The sequence below is a fragment of the Melanostigma gelatinosum genome (genome assembly GCF_949748355.1).
Source record: "Melanostigma gelatinosum genome assembly, chromosome: 23".
Classification (NCBI taxonomy): domain Eukaryota; kingdom Metazoa; phylum Chordata; class Actinopteri; order Perciformes; family Zoarcidae; genus Melanostigma; species Melanostigma gelatinosum.
The window spans coordinates 14470652-14496577 of record NC_136656.1 but is presented as its reverse complement, the minus strand read 5'-3'; the positions used below and the strand labels follow the sequence as shown (position 1 = coordinate 14496577).

Below are 25926 nucleotides of genomic sequence, written 5' to 3'. Positions count from 1 at the left end.
TGGGAGGAAGAGTGGAGTAAGAGACAGGCTAGCTGTGTGTGAATGAGTGAGTGAGTGAGGAAGAGGAGAGGAAGGTCGTCGGAGGGACCGAAAACAAAGACAATATTTTGGGGATAACCTCCAGAACATTACGAACGGAAACTTTAAACTTTTTACCCGCCACATCTCGGCTTGTTGTGTCCGGAGCCGGCTTTGTTTCACGGCGGGGGTGTCTACGATAAATGAAGGAATAAAATAGATCCCCATCGACCCTTTTCTACCCAGGCGGGGAATACCCTGGGACTGCTTTTGATAAAGGTTACGAGATAATGGCGGCCAACATGTACCGAGTGGGAGGTAAGGAATGTTTTACATTGTTAAGACACCCCCCCCTCCACAACGTGATTGTTCGTTTCGACAGCAAGGTGGCTAGCTAGCCGCTAGCTGTCTGTGCGGTTAGCCGCTAGCTAATGCTAGCTCTCGTCTAGTGTCTGTACGTGCGTCCACTCTTGCATGGAAGAACGTCAAATCTATTAAAAAAACTGCAACATTGCAATGTGGCTTAGCTAATAAGGAAATGTAAATAACTCCAACACTGTGTCTTAGTTTATACCCAGTTCCATGTAGCACTATACGCTCCAACATTCGGCACAAAATATCAACTTTTTAAACAGACTGGCGTGATATCCCGACTAGTGTTCACCAACATACGTTACCAAGCAGCACGAACCGGTTGTGGAAGTTGGTATTTAATTCGAAATAAATGCACCCTGTATGATACCAGAGTTTGCCGAATTGTGTTTGTAGTTCTAAGTAAGCGAAGCAATCGTAATTCTGTCACATTTTGGACCGTGAGTCTGTAACGTTACATATGGTGACGTCCTGGAAGTGAACACGATGCTAGTTAGCATAGACTGCTAAATTAACGCTAGCTGCTGAGAGGTCAGCATCCAGCCAACTCTACCGACGTCTGGGGTAGTTAGCTACTGCTGCTCGGCTAGCTTTGTCTGTGGGTTCATTTCATTATACCGCCATATCACTTCATATGCAACGGATAGCAGTAGCCGTGCTGGCTAACTTTGAATGCTACATGTAGTTAGCTTATCGCTACGCACGGTGTGAGGTTGTGTTCGCCGGTGTGCTTGATACGTTTATTAAGAGTAACTACTTCGCCTTCTACCATTAGTCAGTAGTTACAACGAAACACCGGCAAGAGAAACACGTAACTAAGTTAACTAGCTAACACTAACTACCAGGGTAACACTGTCTGTGCCGGTGAGACTTCTCTTCCATTATGTAACTTACTGCTACTTTGCCGCTGGATAGAAATCTTAGTATCTCGTGGAAATTAAATGACGTTATAAAACGTAATTAACATGGCATTTCACAGCATCCTGTGACACGTCGAGTGTTTATATTTCATACAGCAAAATGTTGTTGGTTGCATTATTAAGATTTCCAACCTACTTTACTAATACCGGGTTTCCAAACGTCACAATTCGTGGAGAGAAACAAAACGCCGGTAGACGCGGCTAGCTTCCAGCGGTATTGCCTCCACTGTTTTCCGCCTCAGTTTCGTCGATCCTCCGATATGGACATGTGTACCTGTACTGTACTCTGCAGTATAGTTATATCTGTCACCGTGTCGTTCCAGTGCTTGGTACTACCGCTTATTGTCTATTATCATTAATAGCCATGTTAGGACTCTGTGTACCCTTTTTGAGTCCGATTTGGTGGCGGTTGAATTGACAGCGTGACAGTCTCGTTGCTGTTTAAGGTCGTTAAGGTCTATTTAGGGCATGCTGATTTACCACTACTCTGCGTAATTCGGTATTTGTTTCAGTTTGTACACTGGTCAGTATGCTGCCAACGAGTCTGTAACATCAGCAGATAGCAAGAGCATCTCTTGTCTCTGGTACTGACAGACTGGTAGAATGGGCTGATATTGGGCTTTTATGAAAAATCAGGTAACGTTCATTATCCAGACTTGTGTTTTTTAAATTCTAATTCCTCGTGTGTGTGTGTATGTATGTATGTATGTGTGTGTGTATATATATATATATATATATATATATATATATGTATATGTATATGTATATGTATATGTATGGCTCAATCTGCACAAGACGACTTACACTATTAAACTGGGGTTTTCAGTTTCATCGTAGGTCTCAGTCTGGCTTCAGTGTTTGTGTTTTTACATAGATTTTTAGTTCCCTTTTCTAACTAAGGATAGTTTCAGGCATATTTTGGTTTGGTTCATGTAAGATTGCTGTCCCGTGCACACGTTAAAATAATGGTTGTGCATGAGAGCTGCACGGATGGACCCATGCAAAGGCTTGCTGCTCAGAGCAACAGTGACTTGTGTTGTGTCTGCGTTGTGTGCATGTCAACGGCCATTCTGAGGGAACTTTGAATGAGATCCATCGTTGTGTCGCGCTGCTGGATCTCTCAGGCAAAGCTGCACTTTTTGTCAGCCTGCTGGATCATGAGTGTCGTGGAATTTCCACAGCAGGAATGCAGTGTGGTAAAATTAATTAGTTTAATACTAACACAACATATTGCAGTTAGCAACAAGCATGTGATTATGTAATGTCATAGAAATACATTTTTAAGTGGCCCACAGAGAAACACGGTTAAGTCGTTTGGCTGTATGATGTAGAAACAATATGAAACAAACGTATATTGTAATGAAGGCATTAATGTTGTCAGAATGAGTTCATATTTATGAATCAAAAGGGTTTTCGGTTGTTGCAGCTGACTGGTGCAGGCAGTTCTGTATGAGCAAGCACATATATTACAAGTCCTCTAGAAGCACACAGTGTACAGCTCGCATGTAAGATCATTATCTTCCCCAGAGATTAGTCAAAGGGCTTCCTCCTCTTCAGTCACCCTTAGGCTATAGGTTTCCGTGTAAGTGTTGATTTTAAAGTAAAGTTGATGTGTGTGTGAGAGAGAGAGAGAGAGACCCACAGCGCTGTAACTACGTCTGGAAAATAAAACTTCTAAAACTTTCCACGAACTGTGTCTGTTTGAGTTTATAGAGGAAGATCTTAAGTGTCAAATACAACCTTTCATTATTAAAGACTACTTTATTACTCTGTCATATTTTTTTAAAACTAAGCAAGCAATCCACTTCCTGTTTACACCATCACACGCATGCCCAGTGTACGTTAATGGTCACGTGCTGTCCGCCTTGAAGGCTGCCGTGTGGATGCTCCAATAATTCTGAAAACTCCCGCGTGGACAGAGATCGGTTCTATTTGAGAACTCTGCATCCAACGAGACACGGCCTAGTGTGGATATGGCCTTAAGCACCCAGCATACTGCGCCACTTCAGCCCAATACGTCCACAACAAACACTCACGGCTGCCTTTTTTTTTTTGATAATTTTTTCGACATACCAATACTCAAACAAAACCACCAGCTCATCCCTGACGTGATTATGCTGAACGTCAGCTTTAGCTGAGCTGTGTGTGTGTTTTTTCTTTTCTCCTGAAGGGTAGATGGTGTGAACCCTCTGAAGTCCATTGTGGGTTTTTTAGTGGATCATTGATCCATCTGCCCCCTTGCTCATTGATACACTAAGCTGGCCTCAGTGCTGGTAGAACAGGATCATTCTTTAATTTGTCCCCACTGGGCAGGAAGTGGAGCTGGAGGGCTGGAATATAAAAGAGTAACTCCTAATGTTCACCATCTTTAGAGCCAGAATCAGTCATGTCAGCCACATGAGAGTGCAGAGCCCTTTTGGTGCTTCAGCCAGTGTTATGTAATTTGGTGCTGTTGTGTTCCTTCTCTGCGAACAAGGAGGTGATGCTTTTGTGGTCAGGCTCCTCATCAGTGTGCTAAGTAGAGCAATGAATCCTCTCCCCTGTCTGAATCCTTCCTTCTCCATCTCTGCCTGTGATGATGCATCAGAGACCCACTGGTATCCTCCCGAGGCTCTCTGTCCCTGCTTGTGGGAGGACCAGATGGAGCTTAACATGAAGCCACACTGCTGTGCAGAACTGCATCAAACACTACAAGGAGGCACTGTGTCTGGTAGTTGGAGGATCAATGGATGGCAGGCTTGGTCCATATTTTAAAGGCTGACATCTCTCAGTTAAAGCTGTCAGCAACTGTGAACAGCTGGTATTTTGAGCCTGTATTCACAATCATCAGATATGATCATATTTACAAAAATAATAACAATCCATTCATTTACAAAGTACTATGACCACTTTTAAAATGAGAACTGATATTATTTTGTAATAAGAATCTGAATCTGCAAAGTAGCTCAGCTCGTAACTAATTTTCTCAAATAGATATAGTGAAGTTAATGCTAAAATATTTCCCTCTGAGATACAGTGGACTAAGTATAAAGTTGCATAAGATTGAAATACTCAAGTAAAGTACAAGTACTTCTAAATTGTACTTAAGTACAATACTTGAGTGGCCTAAATGTACTTGGTTACACTCTACCACTGCTAGAAAAAGAGCACAAAGTTCCTCCAGACCCCAATAGTCTCAAGATCCTAGCCAGGTTCTGGTGTCACCTGCTGAGTGAAAGTGAACGGGGTTAACCCCGTTGTTAGCAACAACCCAGGTTCACTTGAGGTGGGCGGACCTTTTTAAAGCCAAGTTGATATCACCCGACATTCAAAGTGGTCAGATTGCTGCACTGTTCACACTACACAACTTGATGTCCTGTAATCGGGAGTCTTGAATTTGTTGTGGTTTTCACACTTCATGACTAACTGGAGATGGGGGTACAAGATCTTTCACAAAGAGGAGTCCATGATGAGTATGTTTGGTCTCTGTCAGGGGCGTAGTTCACAAATTAACCTGTTTCCACATGTCTTTGCTCTTTCCTCCAATGTAGATCAGTCACTGTTATGTATAACTACCAACACCCTAGGTGTAACAAGTATGGTTCGTGGGACGAATGCAACAGTTCTCATCGTGACAGGTGATCCCTCCCCAGGTTCTACCCTCAGTCCGTGTGTTGCTCTCATTGGCTGTAGCTCTGCGACAGGTCCATTTACCCTGATGGATATCTGGAATGTTCCTGCGATGCATCCGCGAGCCTCTCGGCGTGCGTCTTGTGTTTTTTAAATACATTTTTTAACTGATTTTATTAATTGTCAATATTCTTATTGTCGATGTACAATTAAACAGTTGATTATTAACATCCCTAGTTGTTGTTTTTTGCCATATCGCTCAGCCCTGTATCATTCCTTGTTTGCCCTTTTTGATGAACAGTTTTATAATTTGGAAATGTGTTAACAATTTAGCCTATAGTGTTGGTGATGACGTCTGATCACAGGCCTTGTTGTTATCTCGATTCTGCCTGCATTGTCAATTATATGCAAATTAGATAGGCGGAGCTAGTGCTCGGTAAACGTGAAGTCAAGGGAAGTGATACTGTTGTATGGGCTCTACTTACTTTTGCTATGCAGAGGAAAGGCTCATCTGTAGCTCGAGTCAGCAGGAAGAGGTGGAGTGAGTCAGCTTGTTGGGGAGATGTCATGTGATCAGAATGTAATCCAGACCATCTCCAGGAGTAGTATGGCCCCAATTGCATTCTGATTGCACTCCACTCTGTTTGCATTGTTCCAGATCAAATATCCACATATGAATGGGGTGTCGGTAACAGGTGAGTTCTTTAAAGTGATTTTCCTCACTCAGTGGATTGACTGAATTGCAGTGACCCAGGCTGTCCACCACATTATCTCCTCTGCCCCGCAGGTTTACTTCAGCTGTGTCATAACAGGCTTCACTCAGTGTTTGATAGTGTTGGAGTTGATACCTGCAGCATTTCACTATAACAGGATTTACCTTGTTGCTACACCTGCCGGCCTCCAGGTGTTCTCTGTCCTCCCAGGTCAGTGTCTCTTTATCTCCATTGTAAATTCAAGCATAGGGAAGTCATTTTACTGACAGACCTGCTTCATTCTGAGTTTGATCAGTTTCCCATAACTCACATTGCCGTTGGTTGCTGTGATATGAGGATATTTGCTGTGAATGTGGATTGCTCACTCATCTGACAGTCATGCTGCTCTTGGCTAGCCTAGTGGCCTCTTGACCTTTTTGATGCAACTTGGAGAAGTCTCTAAAATGTCTCTTCATGACCAGCTTCACACCTGAACCTGAACTAGCGGCTGGATATTATGTGGCGGTATGGGCAATGTCAGTATGAGACTTTTCTGTGATTTTTGTGTACATTATGTTTAAAGCACATTGCACTTGATCTTTCTCTGCCACACTAATTTCATTGGTAATAACTGCCTAGTTGAAGTGTAGACTGGGTCAGTGCTGTGTTTGGGAGGGATTACTGGTTAGCATAATTGGTTGTGAAGAGCTCTGGATTCAAAGGAAGCTGAGGCCAGCACACATTCCTACGTGCAGAATATTGGTGAATACAGGCTCGTCTCAAGGCTGTTGCTAATATTTGGTTTCAGTGAAGCTGGAAAAAGCAGATTAACTAGTTTACAGATACAGCAGTAATTAATGTATTCTTTATTACACAAGAACACTGGCCAAATAAGATCCAGTACAATTAGCAAAATTGAGATTTTGAATCAGGAAATATGTAAAACAAGAACACAAAATCAGTTTTCAGCTGTTTATCAAGGGAAATGTTCATCAATTTGCAGGTGTTTCCATGTTCCTCAAAATGTGAGATTTTGCCATTAAGGATCTGTTTAATATCACTTCATATAAAATATGATTTTGTTTGGACTCATCTTGGGGTCTGGGAAATTAGGTTATTTGACAATGGTTGGTTTTGATGAGGATTTGTGTTATTTTTGTGGCGCTGTCCGTCATTAACGTCTATTTGTATGTCTCAGGGTTAACAGTAGCACTACTAGAAGGTGTCACCATGGCAAGTAATCCTAGTATAGCTGACCCCTTACTGATTCAATTCAATAATAATCCAGTGGGCTTCTGTTGGCCTGATCACATTAAAGGCAGACAACAGTGACCAATTAAAATCTTATTTTTAACAGCAGCCAGTCGCCACTATTGCTGAGGTAGCATCTGCCTGTAACCCTCACATTTGTCTTTTTTACTGACCTGTAGTACAGGTGTAATTTTTCTCATTGAAGCAAAGGGTGCAGTAAATGTTTCTTTCCCCTTCGTTCATTGTTGGGCCGAAAGGTCAATTCACACGGATCATTTAACAGAAGTAGTTACCAGTCGTTACCATCCCTTAAACGTGATGAAGAGACATTATTTCAACTCTTAATGTCAAGGTTATTTCTAATATATATATCAATTTATTATTAAAGAAAAAAATATATATATATATATATTTATTTTTATTTTTTCTTCGAAAATCCATTGGCATGAGTTTCCGTGATGTTTGAAATGTTTTCATTCTATATTTTCATAATGATCCAAAAATATTCGTACACCTCACACGGGTGTGATATGCGCAGTCTGCCGGGGGGGATGTAACTTGGCGGGCCAGGGACGGCCCCTCGGAGTGGGAGGATCTCTTGGTGTGTTGCTGGCCCTCGCCAGGCTCATTTCCTCCAGTGCCGCGCAAATGAGCGGCTCTAGGTCGGCTTGAAAGAGCCCTGGGTGAAAGTGGCTTGTGGCTCGGGCCGCAAGCTTTACAGCAACCCTCGGCGGACCACGAGGGCCCCCTCATCCGGGACAGACTGTCCTCAGCACGCGTCTGCTGCGATGTCTTCAACCCATCTGATCTGTCGTTAAACACAAACAGGGTCTTGGTTCCCATGCTTTATGTGGATTTTTATCATATCGTATCCAATTTCTCAACAACCGATTAGATTGTTTACTGGCATAAACCAGGGGGCTACTCCATGCTTAATGAAGCCCCCCTGGCTATAACTACATGGAGAAAGCCCGCAGGTCTGGTCGTGGTGGTGGACTAGCCATCATGCACCGGGCTGAACTGAAACTGTCTCCTCTGCCAATGCCTGATCTTTCCTCTATGGAATGCCTGGCCTTCAAATGCAAACCTCCATACTCCATGACAGTGCTTCTCATATACCGTCCTCCGAAACCAAACCCATCTTTTCTACCTGAGATAAGTGATCTGCTTACCTCACTCTGCACTATGCCAACTAACATTGTCATTGTTGGTGATCTAAATATCCATGTCGACAACCCCTCCTGTCAAATTGCAGCAGATTTTCTGAGTATGCTTGAGTGTCTTGGCCTGCAGCAGCATGTTGAGGTTCCCACTCACACCAAGGGGCACACTCTGGATCTGGTTATCACTGACTGCTTCCATCAGTAACCTACAGGTTTATGATCTCGGTGTGTCCGACCACAAGGTGGTCTCAATGGTCTTGACTTTTGTGCTGCCTACTATTAGACCTAAACGTCAAATGTCTTTCCGGAACTGGAAAAACATTGACTCAGCCACAATGACCACGGATCTCCAGCTCATCACCTGCCCAGCCTCTGCATCAATGGATGAATTAGTGGAACACTATAATACATCCCTGGGCAGTGTTTTTGATCTCCATGCCCCTGTCAAGTCACGTGAGGTAATTTTCTCACGCTCCACTCCATGGTTCACACATGAGCTACGGAAAATAAAAACAGCTGGGCGAGTTCTGGAACGACGCTGCAGACACTCTGGGCTCACTGTCCACAAACAGGCTTTCCGTGAGCATCAAAGGGCCTACTCCAAATCCCTTAAAGATGCTGGTTCACAGTACTATTCCAGCTTAATCAATAAAAACCCTGGCAACTCTAAACAGCTTTTTTTCAACCATAAACCATCTCCTGAAACCACAACCATCCTCTTCAACTGAGGCTACAGAGGCGCAATGCAACAGCTTCATTGACTCTTTCAGATCCAAGGTAAACAACATTCGCTCTCTGATGTCCAGCTCTCCATCTATGCTTCCCTCTGATACCAACACCATATCAGCGAGTGTGCTGTCTCCTCTACATCTTGCTGAGGTTCAGGAGAGCCATGTTGAGGAAATCCTCAGAAAAATGAAACCCTGTACCTGTACCCCATTCCTACTGCTCTGCTCAAATCACATATCCCCACTCTCAGTCCTTTCATCACCAAAGTTGTTAACCTTTCCCTTCAGTCTGGCTGTGTCCCACCTGCACTCAAGGTTGCTGTCATCCGTCCCCTTCTCAAGAAGCCCACCCTGGACCCGGAGGTTCTAGCCAACTACAGGCCTATCTCCAACCTCGCCTTCCTGTCCAAAGTGTTAGAGAAGGTAGTTGCTTCTCAACTTCAGGACCACCTCAAACACAACAACTTGTTTGAAAAATTTCAGTCAGGATTTCGTTCAGCCCACAGCACTGAAACAGCTTTGCTCAGAGTGACGAATGACCTGCTGATGACAGCCGATGCAGGATCACCCACAGTCCTCATGCTCCTGGACCTGACTGCTGCATTTGACACAGTGGACTATCGGACTCTGCACTCAAGTGGTTTCAGTCCTACCTTTCAGGCAGAACTGAATATGTGTCACTGGGAAGATGCAAGTCCAGACTGCTCCCTGTCTCCTGTGGTGTTCCGCAAGGGTCGGTCCTCGGCCCCATCCTCTTCATTATTTACATGCTCCCCCTCGGTCGTGTCATCAGCAGACATAGGATGTCTTTCCACTGTTATGCTGATGATACACAGCTCTACATCAAAACTGCCCCAAGCCCCTCTGCAGCCATGTCATGTCTCACCTCCTGTCTTGGGGAGATAAAGGCGTGGATGAGCAACAACTTTCTCCAGTTAAACAGTAGCAAAACCGAAGCCCTCCTTGTTGGCACTCCACACCAGGTTCAGTCATCCTCCATAACTCATCTCACCTTCGACGGTCAGGTCATCCCCCTCGCCGCCACAGTCACTAATCTGGGAGTTAGGTTTGACCCACACCTGTCCTTTAATGACCATATAAAACACCTGTGCAAAACCTCGTTTTATCATCTCAAAAACATCTCCAAACCCCGCCCCACTTTAACCCTGTCAGATGCAGAGAAGCTCGTCCACGCCTTTATATCCTCAAGACTGGACTACTACAACTCACTATTCACTGGGATCACTGCCAAGAACATCCAGAAGCTGCAATACATCCAAAACAGCGCTGCCAGGATCCTGATGAGTCTGGAAGTATGAGCACATAACACCCATTCTGCACTCCCTACACTGGCTCCCTGTCTCATTCCGGATTGATTACAAAGTCCTACTACTCACACATAAATGCATAAATGGACATGCACCTCCCTACCTACAAGACCTCATCACTCCCCAAATCTCCACCCGCACCCTCAGATCATCAAACAGCTTCTCCGGGTCCCCAGCACCAAGCTCCGCACCATGGGCGACCGGGCCTTTGGCTCGGCAGCGCTGTGCCTATGGAACAGTCTCCCTGACCACCTAAGGGCAACACAGACACTGGTCTCTTTTAAGACTGGCCTAAAAACCTTTTTATTCAGGAAAGCCTTTCTGACCTAAATCACTGTCAGTTATTTCTTTTGTGTTTCCGTTCATTCACTGGTTTTTATTTTATTATAGTTTTTTTTTTTTTTTTTTACTATGTTTTAACTGTGCTTTTTACTATGTACTGGCTCTGTGGCACTCTGAGATTTTTTTAAAATGAAAAGTGCGTTACAAATAAAATGCATTATTATTATTATTATTATTAACACAGAGGTGGTCCACTATAATAGTAGGGAGACACTGGGTTGGGTAGCCGGGATGTTCCTCTCCAGGTGACAGATTTATAGTAGCGCTGCTGCGTTGGTGCACAGTACTGCTCTGTGTATCAGGACATTCCCTGTGTGCAGGCTGTCATAGAAGACAGTGGATGCTCGAAATGCTCCCAATCTCAGATCTTGCACCTTTCATGTGCATTTACATCCACCAGTGTTCGGTGAATGTGAGGAGTCGGGCGGTTGCACATAAACAGCCGGTGGTGCTAATTCTCCAGTCGGGCACCATTTAACCGGCACAGAGGAAGAGGACACAAAGAGATGATGAAATTAGAAGCGCTGCTCATGTGCTCATTGTTCACTGGTTCATGCTTTTTCCTAACTATAGACTAAACATTATTACTGATGTATTATGTTCAATACACCTCACCCACAGACAAAAATGGGAAAAGAATGATTCACTGCTCTACCCAATTAGTGTCAGTTCAGCGCACCGTATTAAACCCTTATATCAACCGAAGTTGGTCTCAAAACTCACATTTTATTGCTTCGTTCATGTTTCTGTCTCGTGCTGGTCTACTGACACTGTTGTTGGTTGAACACTCGGCCGCAGTGGATGGGAGTAGACGAGGTTGTACCAGCGTCTGATTCAATCGTGTAGCAGACTCACCAGACTTTTTTCATGTGAATATTTTAATTTTATCTTCCAAAAAGTACATTTGAATGGAAAGTTGTTTGTGGATAAAAGAGAAATTTGAAATCAAACATGGCAGTCACAATTATTCCCCCTAAAAAACATGCAGACAAACAAAAGAACAAAAATCATTGGTATTGCCTACATTTATAACTGCAGGTGCCCACAGTGTAAGCCAATTCACAAATATAACAAAATACAAATTATACTTTCAGTTTGGTTTGTTGGTTCATCTGGGAAAAACTACAGGCCTGACTGTCATGAAACTTAGTGTTACGGGCCAAGGAAGAACTCGTGAACTTTTGGAGTGGATGGTCTGCCCTCTCAGAGAGCCCTTCTAGTATAATTAAATTCACATGAAGTCAGTCTGGATAGACAAGTTTCCTTAAGCTCCTGTTACACCAGTCCACTCACTGAGCTGGCAGGCTCTGGTTCACCTAACAGCTTCTCAGTGTTGTACGGACAGGCCTCCAATTAGAGCGGTGTGTCACTTGAATGGGTTCCTATCATTCAGGTCAGCCAAACTGGTCTCAGTTCTGCCAGTACAGCCACAGAGCTGTGTTGGTGTCTGTCCAGAGGACACCTGAACTATCAGCGGACAAACAGAGGAATATTTACGATACTTAGTATTTATTTTATTATGTGCATTCATGCATTTCTGTGAATGTTTCCCTGTGAACACTACGTGAGTCTAATGTTTTTCTCTGTTTCTTTCAGATTACGTGTACTTTGAGAACTCCTCCAGCAACCCTTACCTGATCCGTAGAATAGAAGAGCTCAACAAGGTTGGTTGTTTCTCTCTTATGTTTCCATTTCACAGTTGTTTCTGTAATGCTAGGATTGGGTATCAGCGACAGTTCCGTACTTCACTCTAACAAAAGCGTAATTTCATTTATTTAATTATTTATATCATATATATATATATATATATTAGGTCCAAACTTTCTCAATTTCAATATTGTTCTATATTTAGAACATTTATTTATTTATTTAAAGCAGCATTGCACCTTTCACTACAGTTTCAATGTTTATATCTGTAAAATATCTCACAGACATACATTTTTTTAATGTTTTTAAGTCAACACTTCCTGTTTCCATTCCAAATTAAAAGCGTTTGTTTCTGTGAACAGAATCCCCTAATCTGTTAACACAAGGCTTTTATTGTTTGCAGGACCTTGTTGTGGAAAATGCCGTGACTTGCACGGCTCAATAAATTAGTGGAGTTCTATAATTATTTTATGTTAATAAGTTAAGTTAAGTGGGCCATTATCAAAGGCTAATTCTAAACAAGACAGGGCTGCAGTTCAGCAAGGTAGCCGTCACACTCGGATAGAGGGAGGCAGTGTGACCCGAGCCTCACTCACTGTGACTTCGGTACCCAACCCTATAGAATACCTGGCAGTGTTGTCCTATCGTACTCCAACCAGGCTGTGTTTCATAGCTCGTATTCCATAGATTAGACACAGAACCTTCTGATCGACTGGTATCATTTCATTCAACATACTGTACTCTCACTGACACACACACTATGTCTTTCCTGGACGTTGCTCATGGTAAACCGTAGTTACTGTAATCACAGGACACCGGTACAGGAGCCACTTATATAAGAGCAGCAGCAGCCTATGACACAGGCTTGTGACACAGGCTTGTTTCCCAGTCAAAGGATTAAGCTCATTTATGTAACACTCTTGCATTGAAGGGCTTGTGCTGAGCAGCAGGAGGACTGCATCGTCCTGAGTGCTAATGGCTGCTGAGCACAATGAATGGATAGGAAGAGGGAGAGGGAGAGGGAAAAGCAGCTCCAGGCTGGATTGTGGAGGGAAGCACGCTGTGTGTGCTGCTGATGCTTTCTCTGCTCTTCTGATCACAGTCAATCCAGGGAGAATGAAGTACTACTACCAGGGGCTGACATATCATAGTCTTTATGATGATACCAGCATACATCTTGATGTGATTTAAAATCTGTAGAGAACTGTGGAGGAATTGGTCTGCTAAAAGGAACGTCTTGGGCATTGTGGAAGTGGTTTGATAGCGTTAACCTTCAGAGAACAGAGCAGAGGGGCCACATACTCTGTCACCTACGCACTGAACTCACCTGTGTGAGGAAGAGAGAGCAAATACTCAAACAGCAGGCTGAAGTTAGTTTGACAATCACCAGCTGGACATTCATGCAGTGTTGGGAACGTAAAGGAGCGTGTTTGGGTTATCAGCATCTAAGAAACTGAATTCTTGACATCAATAGAATTATTAATGTAAGTAACAATTATTAATGATTATTAATAACAACGGGGCACCACCCTGCGAACAGGGACCAATAACCAAACGATAAAACTAAGTCTCATAATTAGTGGTCACTCATAATGTCAATAGTCTGCGTATGACTACACATTCAGTGACAGTGAAGGTTTAAGTTCGTACACAAGGCTACTACATACAGTTTCATTACACACATATGCACAAGTAATCACAGACGACTGCTCTTTAAAGTATAAGAGTTTATTAAATCAAAATAATAAATGATCAAATCAAGTAATATTGCAACCAACAAACACCATCATACACTTTTATGTGTCTAATACCTAAAGTCAAATGGTGTGTGTGTGTGTGTGTGTGTGTGTGTGTGTGTGTGTGTGTGTGTGTGTGTGTGTGTGTGTGTGTGTGTGTGTGTGTGTGTGTGTGTGTGTGCGTGCGTAAGCGAGGGGGTGTAATCTATTCCATCAGTGATGAAAAGAGGAGGGGGCCCATTTAGAACTACAAACCAAGATGGCGGACAAAATGGCTGAGAGGTTGCTGTGTGGGTGATCACGTGTGAGAGGCAATCGATTGCGAGGAGTTTCCCCAGGCTCATAGGCCCTGACTATGTGTGTGCAGGTTACGAGGGAGAGAGTGAAAAAAAGAGAGAGAGAGAGAGAAATCAACTCTGCTACGATGTCGTAATGAGGATGAGTACGCTGGTCTTATCCTGCACAAGTCTGCCGCTGTCGTTTTGAACTGACGTCAGCTTATGCAGTGATAGCCACGATTCTCACCTCACTCGTCGAGTTAATGGAGAGAGAATACCAAACGAAATAAAATAAATCCCCAAACAAAACAGACCTTTATCACTGCGGTGAGGTGAGCGTATTGCTTCCTTATCACCCCGAAACTCGGTCTGCGAGACAAGGGTCTGGCCACCCTAGTTTCAGTCTTTAAAGTGACAATACACAAACTCTACATTCCCCCGCAGCGACGGATCTAATGCAAACAGTTACAGCAGGAAATACACAATATAGCGGGGCTCCGTGGTCCGCGATGGTTGCGCAATACCACGGTGTAAACGACAGTGACTTAACACAACAAGATATGGGAATAACAACAAATCAACGAATAGGCTATATTACGCTATATTAGCGTGGCTCTCTCTGGAGCAGACGCAGACTCGATCTGTCGGTGGCGTGGCTCTCTGGAGCAGACGCAGACTCGATCTGTCGGTGGCGTGGCTCTCTCTGGAGCAGACGCAGACTCGATCTGTCGGTGGCGTGGCTCTCTCTGGAGCAGACGCAGACTCGGATCTGTCGGTGGCGTGGCTCTCTCTGGAGCAGACGCAGACTCGGATCTGTCGGTGGCGTGGCTCTCTCTGGAGCAGACGCAGACTCGATCTGTCGGTGGCGTGGCTCTCTCTGGAGCAGACGCAGACTCGGATCTGTCGGTGGCGTGGCTCTCTCTGGAGCAGACGCAGACTATCTGTCCTCGCTGCAGAGAGGACAATTTAACTTCGGCTGAGGCGACGTGGTCGGTTCGTCGCTCCCGGTAATCATCGGTTGAGGAAAGAGGGTTAGTCTTTTTGCCGGCTGTGTGCACAAAAAGGGTGGGGATACGGGATAGAAGCTATCCGTTCTCGCACTCGGATCCAGAACTCAAAATAAAACGGTCTGTTTTCGACCAGCGAATGTAACATGTGACCTGACAGGATTTGATGAGGCCGCGCTCCTCGTGGCCTTCTGTTGCCAGCGTGATGCTGGGGGAAGAGGCTGATGGATCTTCTTGTAGCCAGGACGAGTCCGGCGCGAAGAGATGTGTGTCTTCTTGTCCCGGGACGAAGTCCAGAGGGAAGAGGCTGATTCTCGCTGTGTTAGCGCTTATAACCAGGTCGGCACGAACAGCGGGGGGCACTTTCTTGGCCAATGAAGAGTCAGCATCAGGTTTTGGCCGGAGCTGGGGGTGTGGTCATCTTAGGTGGAGTTTCGCTCTGATCCCAGGTCAGGCGTTTGTTGAGCGGAAGGAAAACATGGCTGCTCCTGTGTGAGGCGCATGTGAGGGACTCAGCCAGCCAGGAGGTGGCGCCAGACCCGAACAGCGGTCTGCATCGAGTTTACTTCAATGTTTAGTATTCACCAGCTGGACTGGTTTCATTGTTGTTGCCGCTGTCACAAAGACAACCGGATCGCTAACACAGTTAGCAACATGGCTACCACTAGCAGCCTGGCTACTGTCCAAAGCATAAATAACCGTCTGAGCTTTTATTGTGAAAGAGTGTAGCTGTAATGCGCTGCAGTTGCCAATTGGAGGAAATTAAGAGTTTGCCGTCTCGGTTCAGACTAAGGAGGCACCGTGTTATTATTTTATTGCCTTCATAAGTATTTAAGGATCATTTATTGTCATTGTGCGTTACAGGGTTGCACAACGAAATGCAGTGGTAGCCCATTTGCTATGAAAAACCAATATGACGAACAACAAAACCAAAACGGCAATCATGTTCCTTTGTGCCGTTTTTCTGGCTCATGGCTAGGGCGTGTACATCACCAAATGTATTAGATTACAATACTATATTGACACTTTAGACCAGGGGTCACCAACCTTTTTTAGACTGAAGGTGCGTTCACACCAGACGCGTCAATTTTTTGACGCGCGTCGAGATTACATACAAAGTCTATGTACATGAGACTGAGATGAGATGAGACTGGCCCGCCGCGATTTTGCGATGGCGCGGCGCATTGGACGCGTTTTTGCGACAAAATCGGCAACGCGTGAGTTGAAATTTTTCAACTTCTGCGACATAATCGCGTGACGCTGTGGCGCGATAGCCTATCAGCGTTGAGTTGCTCCCCCTGTCGTCACTGACTTCCTGCCATTGTTGAATCAGGAAATAAATCCTGTAGCCGTCTGTGTTCACCCAGAGCTCTACGATACCTCATATCAATAGAGACCGGACCAAACTATGTGTATACATGTGTGTGTGTGTGTAAACCATACGGTACAAACAATGAATAGACGCTGCCGTATTTACGTCTACGTGACGTTATTGAGTGCTGGTGGAGCTGCTACAATGTTAGCATAGCCTAGCACCGATCCATCAGAGCTCCATTGAGAAGACAAGTAGCCTACAAATCGGCATCATTACGTAGTTATTTCAGAGTCCCTTTTTGTCGGAGAAGACAAGTACAAATCGGCATCATTACGTAGTTATTTCGGTGTCCCTTTTTGTCGGTTTATTGCCGTTGAATCACAGCCAAATCAGTTTATTTTGTGTTCCTACAGCTGTAGTAAACAGCGACGTGTGGCTTGCTAGACGCAGTGAATACAGCTCGATACAATCCACGGAGCTCCTCTGAACAATATTATGAACCAGACATGACGGCGTTTAGTTTCCCGGGATATCTGTGACTTCCACAACACGTAGAAATATAGGTTATTTTTTCCATGGTTAATGGCGGACAGTTGCACGGATCCAGGTCTATAAACCACGCCCCCTCTCCGGCGATTTTGCGGCGTTTGGTGTGAACACGACCTGCGGCGCGTTGGACGTGTTTTTGCGGCGCGTCAAAAAATCAACTCGTTTGGTGTGAACGCACCTTGAGAGCTACTTCAAGGGTACTGAGTAGTACGAAGGGCTACTTGTTTGATACAAACTTCCTGAATAACAAAGTTGCACAGTTGCACCTTAATAATAATAATATATGTGAAGAGATCACATGTCCGTTAATTATTCCTCACAATAATTATTCAGAATGATGAACAATGATGGTATAGCTACACATACATATTTAAACATGCAACTTTTATTTCTGTTAATCTGTTTCAACATTTGAAAGTCAGAGGTATCACATCTCTGATATTTTTGTATCATCACGTGATCAAAGCCGGTTACTTTTGCACATAGCGCCTGCTGGTGAATGATGCAGTGGTAATGTAGACATTTTGGGAAGTCTGGGTCACCTTTGCATTGCGCAATGAAGCCTGCATGCCGGCCCGTCATCGCGGGAGCCCGTCTTTTGTCACCGACACCAGCTTTTCCAATGGTACCCTTTTCTCCACCAAGAAACTAGTAAAAAGTCTCGTCCTCCGAGGCGCGCGAGCGTCTTCGGGCGCCCGCGGTCAAACCTCTAATCTTGGCCTTCGGTCGGATTGCGTTGCCTCGCCTCTACCCCCGCCACCCCTGAGTTGTTGCCCCGCGGCCTGTTCCGAGGATTTACGGACCTGACGACGGGGTGCGCTCGCGGCGCACGTCTGGCGCCAACGGGAAGCGCCCGCCATTCGGAACCTGAAAACCCAGTGCGGTGCGGCAGCCTCGTCCTGGCTGTCCGCCGTGCGCCTCCGTGTACCCAACTCTCTTATGACAAGAAATATTGTCATTTCAAAATCTAGACTAATGCAAGCGTTTTTGATTAAAAAAGAACAGCAACTACAATTTTAGACGGAGCTCCATGGTCACTAGTGCTATTTTTAGAACATGCCTTGCAGGCGACAGATATCACAAAATCTGCCACGATACATTTTTGATTCAATTCAAGGGCCTGCGAATGATGTGAGACAATATTATATGCCCTTTTAACACAATCTGTTACATTTATATCGTCTCTTAAAAAATAACTAAAGTACAATTACAGGCCCCTCCGAGAAATCAAAATGAAAAACAATCTATTCTTTAGCTAAAGAATAGCCCTCCTGTAGCTGGAGGTCAAACCTGGTGAGCAACTTGTCACTAAAATGAGAATAGCCGGTCCGACTTAAAGGTCAGTAAAAATACATCTGAAAAATTTCCAGATGCTTTGGCCCAGCAGGGAGTCAAACGACCCTGCTGCTGTTTTTTTTCCAGAGAGTGGAGTAAATATTCTCATTGTCTTTCTCTTGGCTGCTGGCCATCATCAGCCTGGCTCTAGGCCGCTAGCACTGTTTGAATGCTTAGGAAGGAAACAGACGTGCCATGAGAATTTAAGAATAAAGGTATCTTAAAGATTATTATGGATCGACTTCTCACTCAATGATATTGGATAGTTGATTGTTTAATCGATCCAGACAGATGGCTCGTTACATCCCTATATTCTCCTCCATGCACAGACAGAAATAGCTTCTTTTGTTCAGACCAGTGTGTACACTAAGCCATCACTATACTGGTGAGGGAGGCCACAGAAAGCTGTTGCTGCTTCACATTGAGAGTCCTACGAATAGATGGTTAATGAAGTATTATGTTTCTGTTAAGAAACTTCAAGTGTAATTCTAGTTTGTAACAACTTTGTTCTTTTCTTGTGGCCATCATTAGTGATGATATTATTGTACTCACTGAGTTAATAGTTGAGATCTAGTGACATGCAGTGTTGCGAAAAATAGTTTTGTAAATAGTTGTAGCTGTGTTGCCGTGTTCCCAGATCTCGGAAATGACTGAACAAAATGACCGTAACTGATTGAAATAATGGACAAGGCAACAGAAACGTGAGTCATCTTTTAGACAAACAACAAACTAGATCTGCAGATGAGAACACAGAGCGCTGGAACCACTGTTGATTGTGATTCTGGAGTGCTTGCTATAGATATGATGAAGGCCTGTGGCCGCCCACAGCTGCTGATGAATTAAAGTGCTTTCTGTTTGCAATTTATTTTTGGCCCGCTCAAATAAGTCAAGAATTAATGAAAAGCAGAACTGAATCAAATGAAAATGATGCGGAGCCCTATTTCATACCTCTGACTCACCCTTAGCTGACTTGTAACTGCTGACTCTCCACTTCCAGACAGCCAATGGGAACGTGGAGGCGAAGGTGGTGTGTCTGTTCAGGAGGCGGGACATCTCAGGAAACCTCAACACCCTGGCTGACAGCAACGCAAGTGAGTACGAAAACCACGGAGCCCCCAGCGCCTCTCTGCTCCTCTCAGCTCCTCTCTGCTCCTCTCTGCTCCCCTCTGCTCCCCTCTGCTCCCCTCTGCTCCTCTCAGCTCCTCTCTGCTCCTCTCTGCTCCCCTCTGCTCCCCTCTGCTCCTCTCTGCTCCCCTCTGCTCCTCTCTGCTCCCCTCTGCTCCTCTCAGCTCCTCTCTGCTCCCCTCTGCTCCCCTCTGCTCCCCTCTGCTCCTCTCTGCTCCTCTCTGCTCCCCTCTGCTCCCCTCTGCTCCCCTCTGCTCCTCTCTGCTCCTCTCTGCTCCCCTCTGCTCCCCTCTGCTCCCCTCTGCTCCCCTCTGCTCCTCTCTGCTCCCCTCTGCTCCCCTCTGCTCCTCTCTGCTCCCCTCTGCTCCCCTCTGCTCCCCTCTGCTCCTCTCTGCTCCCCTCTGCTCCCCTCTGCTCCCCTCTGCTCCCCTCTGCTCCTCTCTGCTCCCCTCTGCTCCCCTCTGCTCCTCTCAGCTCCTCTCTGCTCCCCTCTGCTCCCCTCTGCTCCCCTCTGCTCCCCTCTGCTCCCCTCTGCTCCTCTCTGCTCCCCTCTGCTCCCCTCTGCTCCTCTCTGCTCCCCTCTGCTCCTCCCAGCATCATTCTCCCAGCATCATTCATTGCTGTATACAGTTCTCTTTATACATCCATGATCCGAGTTGCATCAATTTCCAGTTTAATTAATCATCAATAATTGAAGCTGATCATTTCAATAGTTTTCAATCAGGACCTTTAGTGTTTAGATGAGGACATTTAAATGTGTCTACAGCGTGTATTTCAATGTGTTAATCAATATTAAATGTTATATTATATTATATTTATTCTGCTCTGCTCGATTCAAGGAAGTGTGTGTGTGTGTGTGTGTGTGTGTGTGGGGGGGGGGGGGGGGGTATTTCAGTAGGCCCATCTCTGTCTTGTGTGTGATCACAGAGCCAAGGAGGTGGTGGGGTGGTGCTAATGGCATGCAGACTACTGAGGCCCGATCACACTCACTCATTACCCCCAACCCCGACACCCACAGCACCTCCCCCTCCTTCCTCCTGGGCCGCAGTGCTCCAGACAAAGACATCCCCACACACACACACACGCACACACCTCAAAATGGATGCATTTGTGCTCCTTTTTTTATTGCACTCAGCACCACACACAGATGTACTGTTTGTTCAGTGGTTATGTGGACGAGTCTGAGATGTGACGAAATACAAAGCTGGTTCATCATGTGCTGTTTCTGCTGCGTTCTTTTAAAGATTTAAATTTTTTTAAAGAGACCAAACCGTCTACCTCCCAAACATGGCTCTGCGGTGACCGAGCTGAACCACAACAACGCAAAATGAACTTCACTGACACATTCATGGTGGTTTGTCTACAATCAGCTTTTCTCAACTCCAGTCTCCAGTGATGGAGAATGTCCCATTTGAACTCTTCCAACAATCGATGCTTTGGTTGACAGTCCTATCATTAACACTGATAATCATCCATCATATCACAGTTAAAATGTCTTCTCATGTATCCAGTTACTGGAAGCAGCATCAGTCTAGTTGGTCATTTTTTTAAGTCGCATAGTTTATCTCATTGTGGTTAGAATCTTTACATTTCTTGGTTTAGAAATGTTACATTTGTCCACTGTTTGGGCATCTCAAAATATTCAAATATATGATTTTTTGTTCTTTGTTTATGTTTTACCGCTCTTGATTACAAACCTGCATATAACACACCAAACCTTTTTCAAAATGCTACTATTCAATACCAAATAAAAATACAAACGACAATACTGAAGTATAACTGAATCCTTAAATTCATACCTTCAATTAAACAGAAAGACGCATGTTGCAGCGCTACGCCGTCCATCTCTTCTGAGAATGGAGAATTGTCTGGCTGAGTCTTTCCCGGGTCGCCGTTATGTTTTCAGATTAATTCATATAGCAAATGATGTTTTAAGTTTAAATGTTAAATTGTGCACAATGGCAAGAAGGCAACCTTCATGGACAAGAGGTTCACTTTAGAGGTTTTTGCGTTTCCATTTTTAACAGTGCTCATCTCACTGGTTTGAAGTGGGCGGGGCTTTGTTGGGAAAAGGTGAGACCGTGACTGGTTTTTGGGTGTTTATTTCTGCTGTAAAGTTGGGTATTTTAACATTGGGGTCTATGGGGATTTGAGCAGTTTTTGGCACTTCAGCGTTGATGACTCGTCAGGCGTATTAGTGTTTACACTGCAAAAGATATGTGGTCAAATGCTTCCCTAACCACCTCAGCGGTGCGTCTTGGTGACAATATATTCTTAAATTCACCTTTACACAACCCCGACCTCGTCTGGGTCGCTTTCCAAAAGTTCAGTTTTCCTCATCCACACTAACGAGCAACATCGCTATTCACTCTGGTGAGTGTTCAAAAAAGGAAAACCTTCTTTTTCTGAGAGAAAAAAGCTGTTTAACAAAACGTAGTTCTGTTAATATAGTTTCAAAGACTTGGACTTGCTCTCGGCCCGTTTGATCCTGTTACAGTGATGAAGAAGTGCACCAGCTTCTTCTATCTGCTACTGCTCATTTGTACTAAACAGAGCGTTATCTGCCACACTTTTCCTCATCACTGCTCCTCTCCTCTTCCTCCTCATTTTACACACACACACACGCATACACACACACACCAATTCTTTGTGCAGAACAAAAGGCCCTTGATCTGTCCCCGAGGGCCACAGCATGCAACGGGTTAATTCTGACTTGCCGTGTGTGTGTGTGTGTGTGTGTGTGTGTGTGTGTGTGTGTGTGTGTGTGTGTGTGTGTGTGTGTGTGTGTGTGTGTGTGTGTGTGTGTGTGTGTGTGTGTGTGTGTGTGTGTGTGTGTGTGTGTGTGTGTGTGAGAGATTTCTGCTTTGTGTGTGGAGGGAGTTGGAGATACATGTTGGGGGGGGGGGGGGGGGGGGGATGGGCGCCTCAGGTTTGGTACACAGGGTTTACTACTTTGTCTGGCAGGGACTAGCCGGACCTAGCCGGACAGGAGGGGGAGGGGGGTTGAGAGGTTAACAGAAATGGGGTGTGGCTTAAGGTACTGTCCCTCTTGCTCGCTATCTCTGTGTCCCCTCTCGCTCTCTCTCTCGCTCTCTCTCTCTCCTTCACTGACAGGGTTTCCTGTGGCTGAGTGCAGGGGCGGAGTCCACGGAGATAGAGCGATATAGTCCCGCCCCTCCAGCTTGCAACAAATTACTTACCCGCCTGAAATTAGGAATGCGCAATCTAGTGGCCGAACACACACACACACTTGCGCGCACACACAGCTGCTTATGGCTTAATTTTTACTTGTATCTTACTTGTTGGAAACATGGGTGTCACATGCATTTGGTCATGTGACACAGTTTCATTGTTTCACAGTAAGTCCATTAATAACAGTGTAGTGTGCATTGTAGTGGATGGCAAAGTACAAGTACAGTTTAAATTCTTACATTTCTTATAGAAGTCTTAATTCAAGAAATCACACCATTGACCAATTTTCTGTAGCTTGATAATTGGCTGACCTTTGAACACTTATGGCGTGCTTTACAGAGGATTACTAAATATGAACTGCTCCAATTGGAAGCAAATGCAATAAAAGCAGTAAGAAATGAACTCGGGGGGACAATTAAATGAAGGAATGCTATTTTTATAAAGCATTTTCATGAGTTAAGAATAGTCAGGGATTAACTTTACATGATATATCTCATATTTCTACTGTCATTCTCCAAAGGTTTTATGGAGTGTCCGGAAGAAATGTTCAGTGACCTGCGAGAAAAAAATCGTAATCTCAGACCCAAGCAGATGATGTCGGTAGAAAGCAGCGCTGACGCCGATGTGTTTGTGTTGCAGGAGAATTTGAGGAGGAGTCGAAGCAGCCGACGCCGTCTGAACAACAGAAACACCAGCTCAAACACAGAGAACTCTTCCTGTCCCGACAGTTCGAATCCCTACCTGCTACTCACATACGGTACGTGATCACCAGCGGGACTCACTGACACTACTGCAGTCTGAATCCAGCTTCTCACTGCTGTCACGCCAGTGATATGTCCCTGCCTGTTTACTTCCTCTTGAAAAGACTTGTTACCCATCCTGTTCAACTGTTGATGAATGGATCACACGTACACCACATATTGGACTTAGTCATGTAAAGCGTTTTACATAGATATCCAAGTATGGTGGACTCAGTCATCCTGATACCACCGTTATCTCCTTTAGAAAGCAGCTGGAGCAGCAACAGATGTCCAAACTATTCATATTATTATTTTTAACATTGATGCTCGGGTTATTGGTACGTATGATAAGAGTCACAAACAGACCATAGATCTTTTCTTGCTCTGTGGGAACTTCCCTCTGTTTCTGAGCAGCACATTCGGATTATTGCGATTTGTCAGAAATAGCCTACTTTGAACTTTCTTCAATATGTGCAACCCATCCCTTTCTAATATGTGCCTCTATCAAATCCTCTATTGAAAATACATGAGGGGGGGGTGGAAAGAAAACAATATGATGAAAGTAACCTAACAGTAGTTTATTAATTGAAATCTGACTGAACAACATTTATATAGAAATGTGTGTATTGAGCAGCATTCAAGGCCACAACCATCTCAACTCTGAAGAGAATCTTTGTCTTCGACATCCTGCTCAGTGAATGCTCTTCTCTGTCTCCCCAGGGGGAAATGTAACGTCACCCTCCTCAATGAAACGGACGTGTTGTCTGGCTACCTGGAGAAAGAGGTAAGACTCCGTCTGCTGGTTTGTCGTCAGCATTACTTTTTAGTTTTTTTTAGAGAAAGATGCAGTGAATGTGTTGGTGCATTCTGCACGCAGCTGTAATCATTTTATGTGTGTTCGGTCCAGGACTGCTTCTTCTACTCGTTGGTGTTCGACCCCGTCCAGAAGACCCTACTGGCGGACCAGGGCGAGATCCGGGTGGGCTCCAAGTACCAGGCAGAGATCCCTGACAAGCTAGCTGAGGGTGAGCAGCACGTTTAAAGTTTGAGATACCAGGCAAATGTATTACATTTTTTTTTTTTTTTAAATGGTTCCCCTTCCTAAGTTGAACCCAGTTGCTCCTCGTCTCAGGTGAGTCAGACAACCGGATCCAGGAGAAGCTGGAGACCAAAGTGTGGGACCCCAACAACCAGCTTAAAGACCCTCAGATAGACCAGTTCCTGGTGGTGGCAAGGTAACGCTTCCCTCCCATCTGTCACTTAGTTGCATCATCACTTAATCCTGTTGCCATGACGACTTCTGACTCTGCCATCCCCAGGCGAGCTTTTCTTGAGGAAATGTGTGAACTGGGAACAAGTTTGATAATCTAATGTGAATATATATTTCATGGTTGATACATGTAACACCCGAGAGTACATTAAGAGGTAGTATTTCAATTCAGGGTATATACACATTTTGCCAGATATGCACCCGAGTATGCATTTGGATGATGATACTACGCTAGTGTTTGGGGGAGCAGCACAGTTTAATAAAGGAAATCTACAGGAAGTTTATTTTTGGAGGGAAATCCTCCTGCTGCCCATTAAATGGTCAAAACACACCATCTAGTGTTCATTAATGAACATTCAGCACTCTACACACATTCTCTCATAAACATTACTGATGTTAATATTAAGCTATTGCCAATGTAGAGCAGACAGATCACAGGTCAGTGATATTAACCAAAGCATGGATCATTTCAGGGCTGTGGGAACCTTTGCTCGGGCCCTGGACTGCAGCAGCTCCATCCGCCAGCCCAGCCTCCACATGAGTGCAGCTGCAGCCTCCAGAGACATCACACTGGTGAGACCACTGTGTGTGTGTGTGTGTGTGTTTCCACACTATATTGATAGTAACAATTAATCCCAATCTGGGGCAAATGGTAATGTTCTGGTTTGTTGCTGAAGTGTTTGCCTCATAGCTGCTCAACTGCTGGTGCATCAGGTGATAAACTACATTTCCCATCGTTATTAGCAGAGGTTTTGAGCTTACGACAAGGAGTTTTCTATCTGGTTATGAAACAGTCTCCATTTAATACTGATGCCTCCATATGACCTATATGAGTAAAGGAGACAGACCATCAGAGAGAAGATGGTCTATTTCTATACAGTTATTCCTAATGCTCGTCATCGTTGCCACCGGTTTGGACTTGGTGAGATCGGATGAAAACATGTAGGTTCACCAGAAACTCCTTCAGCTCAGAGTCCAGCGGGGCCTCTGGCAGCAACAGGCATGGGAGAACCAGAACAAAGCAGGGCAGATGGTCCCTGCTGCAGTAAAATACAAGGTTTTCTAAAAGGAATCTGGTTTTCTGAAACATTCCAGCTTTTCTCCACAGGGAGCGCCAACATCCACACAAGATGAAAGTTCATTGTAGTCGCTTTTATAGCACACATGGGCATCCTGTTCCATGTCTGATTTTAAGAAGCCCAGTCCATGTTTGGGACCACTGCATCCACTGTGTAACATGATGGGGCTGTAAGTAGCCAAAGTCTCTCACACCATCGACGTCTTGTCACCTCGTGTATCCACAGCAGCT

General features: G+C 44.8%; 1 protein-coding gene across 2 annotated transcripts in view; it reads left to right on the top strand.

Moving 5' to 3' along the window:
* Window positions 1-25926, top strand: part of mta2 (metastasis associated 1 family, member 2) — a 32533-nt gene continuing 6607 nt past the window's right edge. For both annotated transcript variants that reach the window (XM_079295481.1, XM_079295480.1), the window contains exons 1-8: window positions 1-336; window positions 12020-12087; window positions 19288-19381; window positions 23247-23364; window positions 24068-24131; window positions 24255-24372; window positions 24480-24582; window positions 25091-25190. In XM_079295481.1, coding sequence (XP_079151607.1) covers window positions 309-336; window positions 12020-12087; window positions 19288-19381; window positions 23247-23364; window positions 24068-24131; window positions 24255-24372; window positions 24480-24582; window positions 25091-25190 — 693 coding nt within the window. In that variant the 5' untranslated portion in view covers window positions 1-308. The remainder of the gene's footprint in view (window positions 337-12019; window positions 12088-19287; window positions 19382-23246; window positions 23365-24067; window positions 24132-24254; window positions 24373-24479; window positions 24583-25090; window positions 25191-25926) is intronic.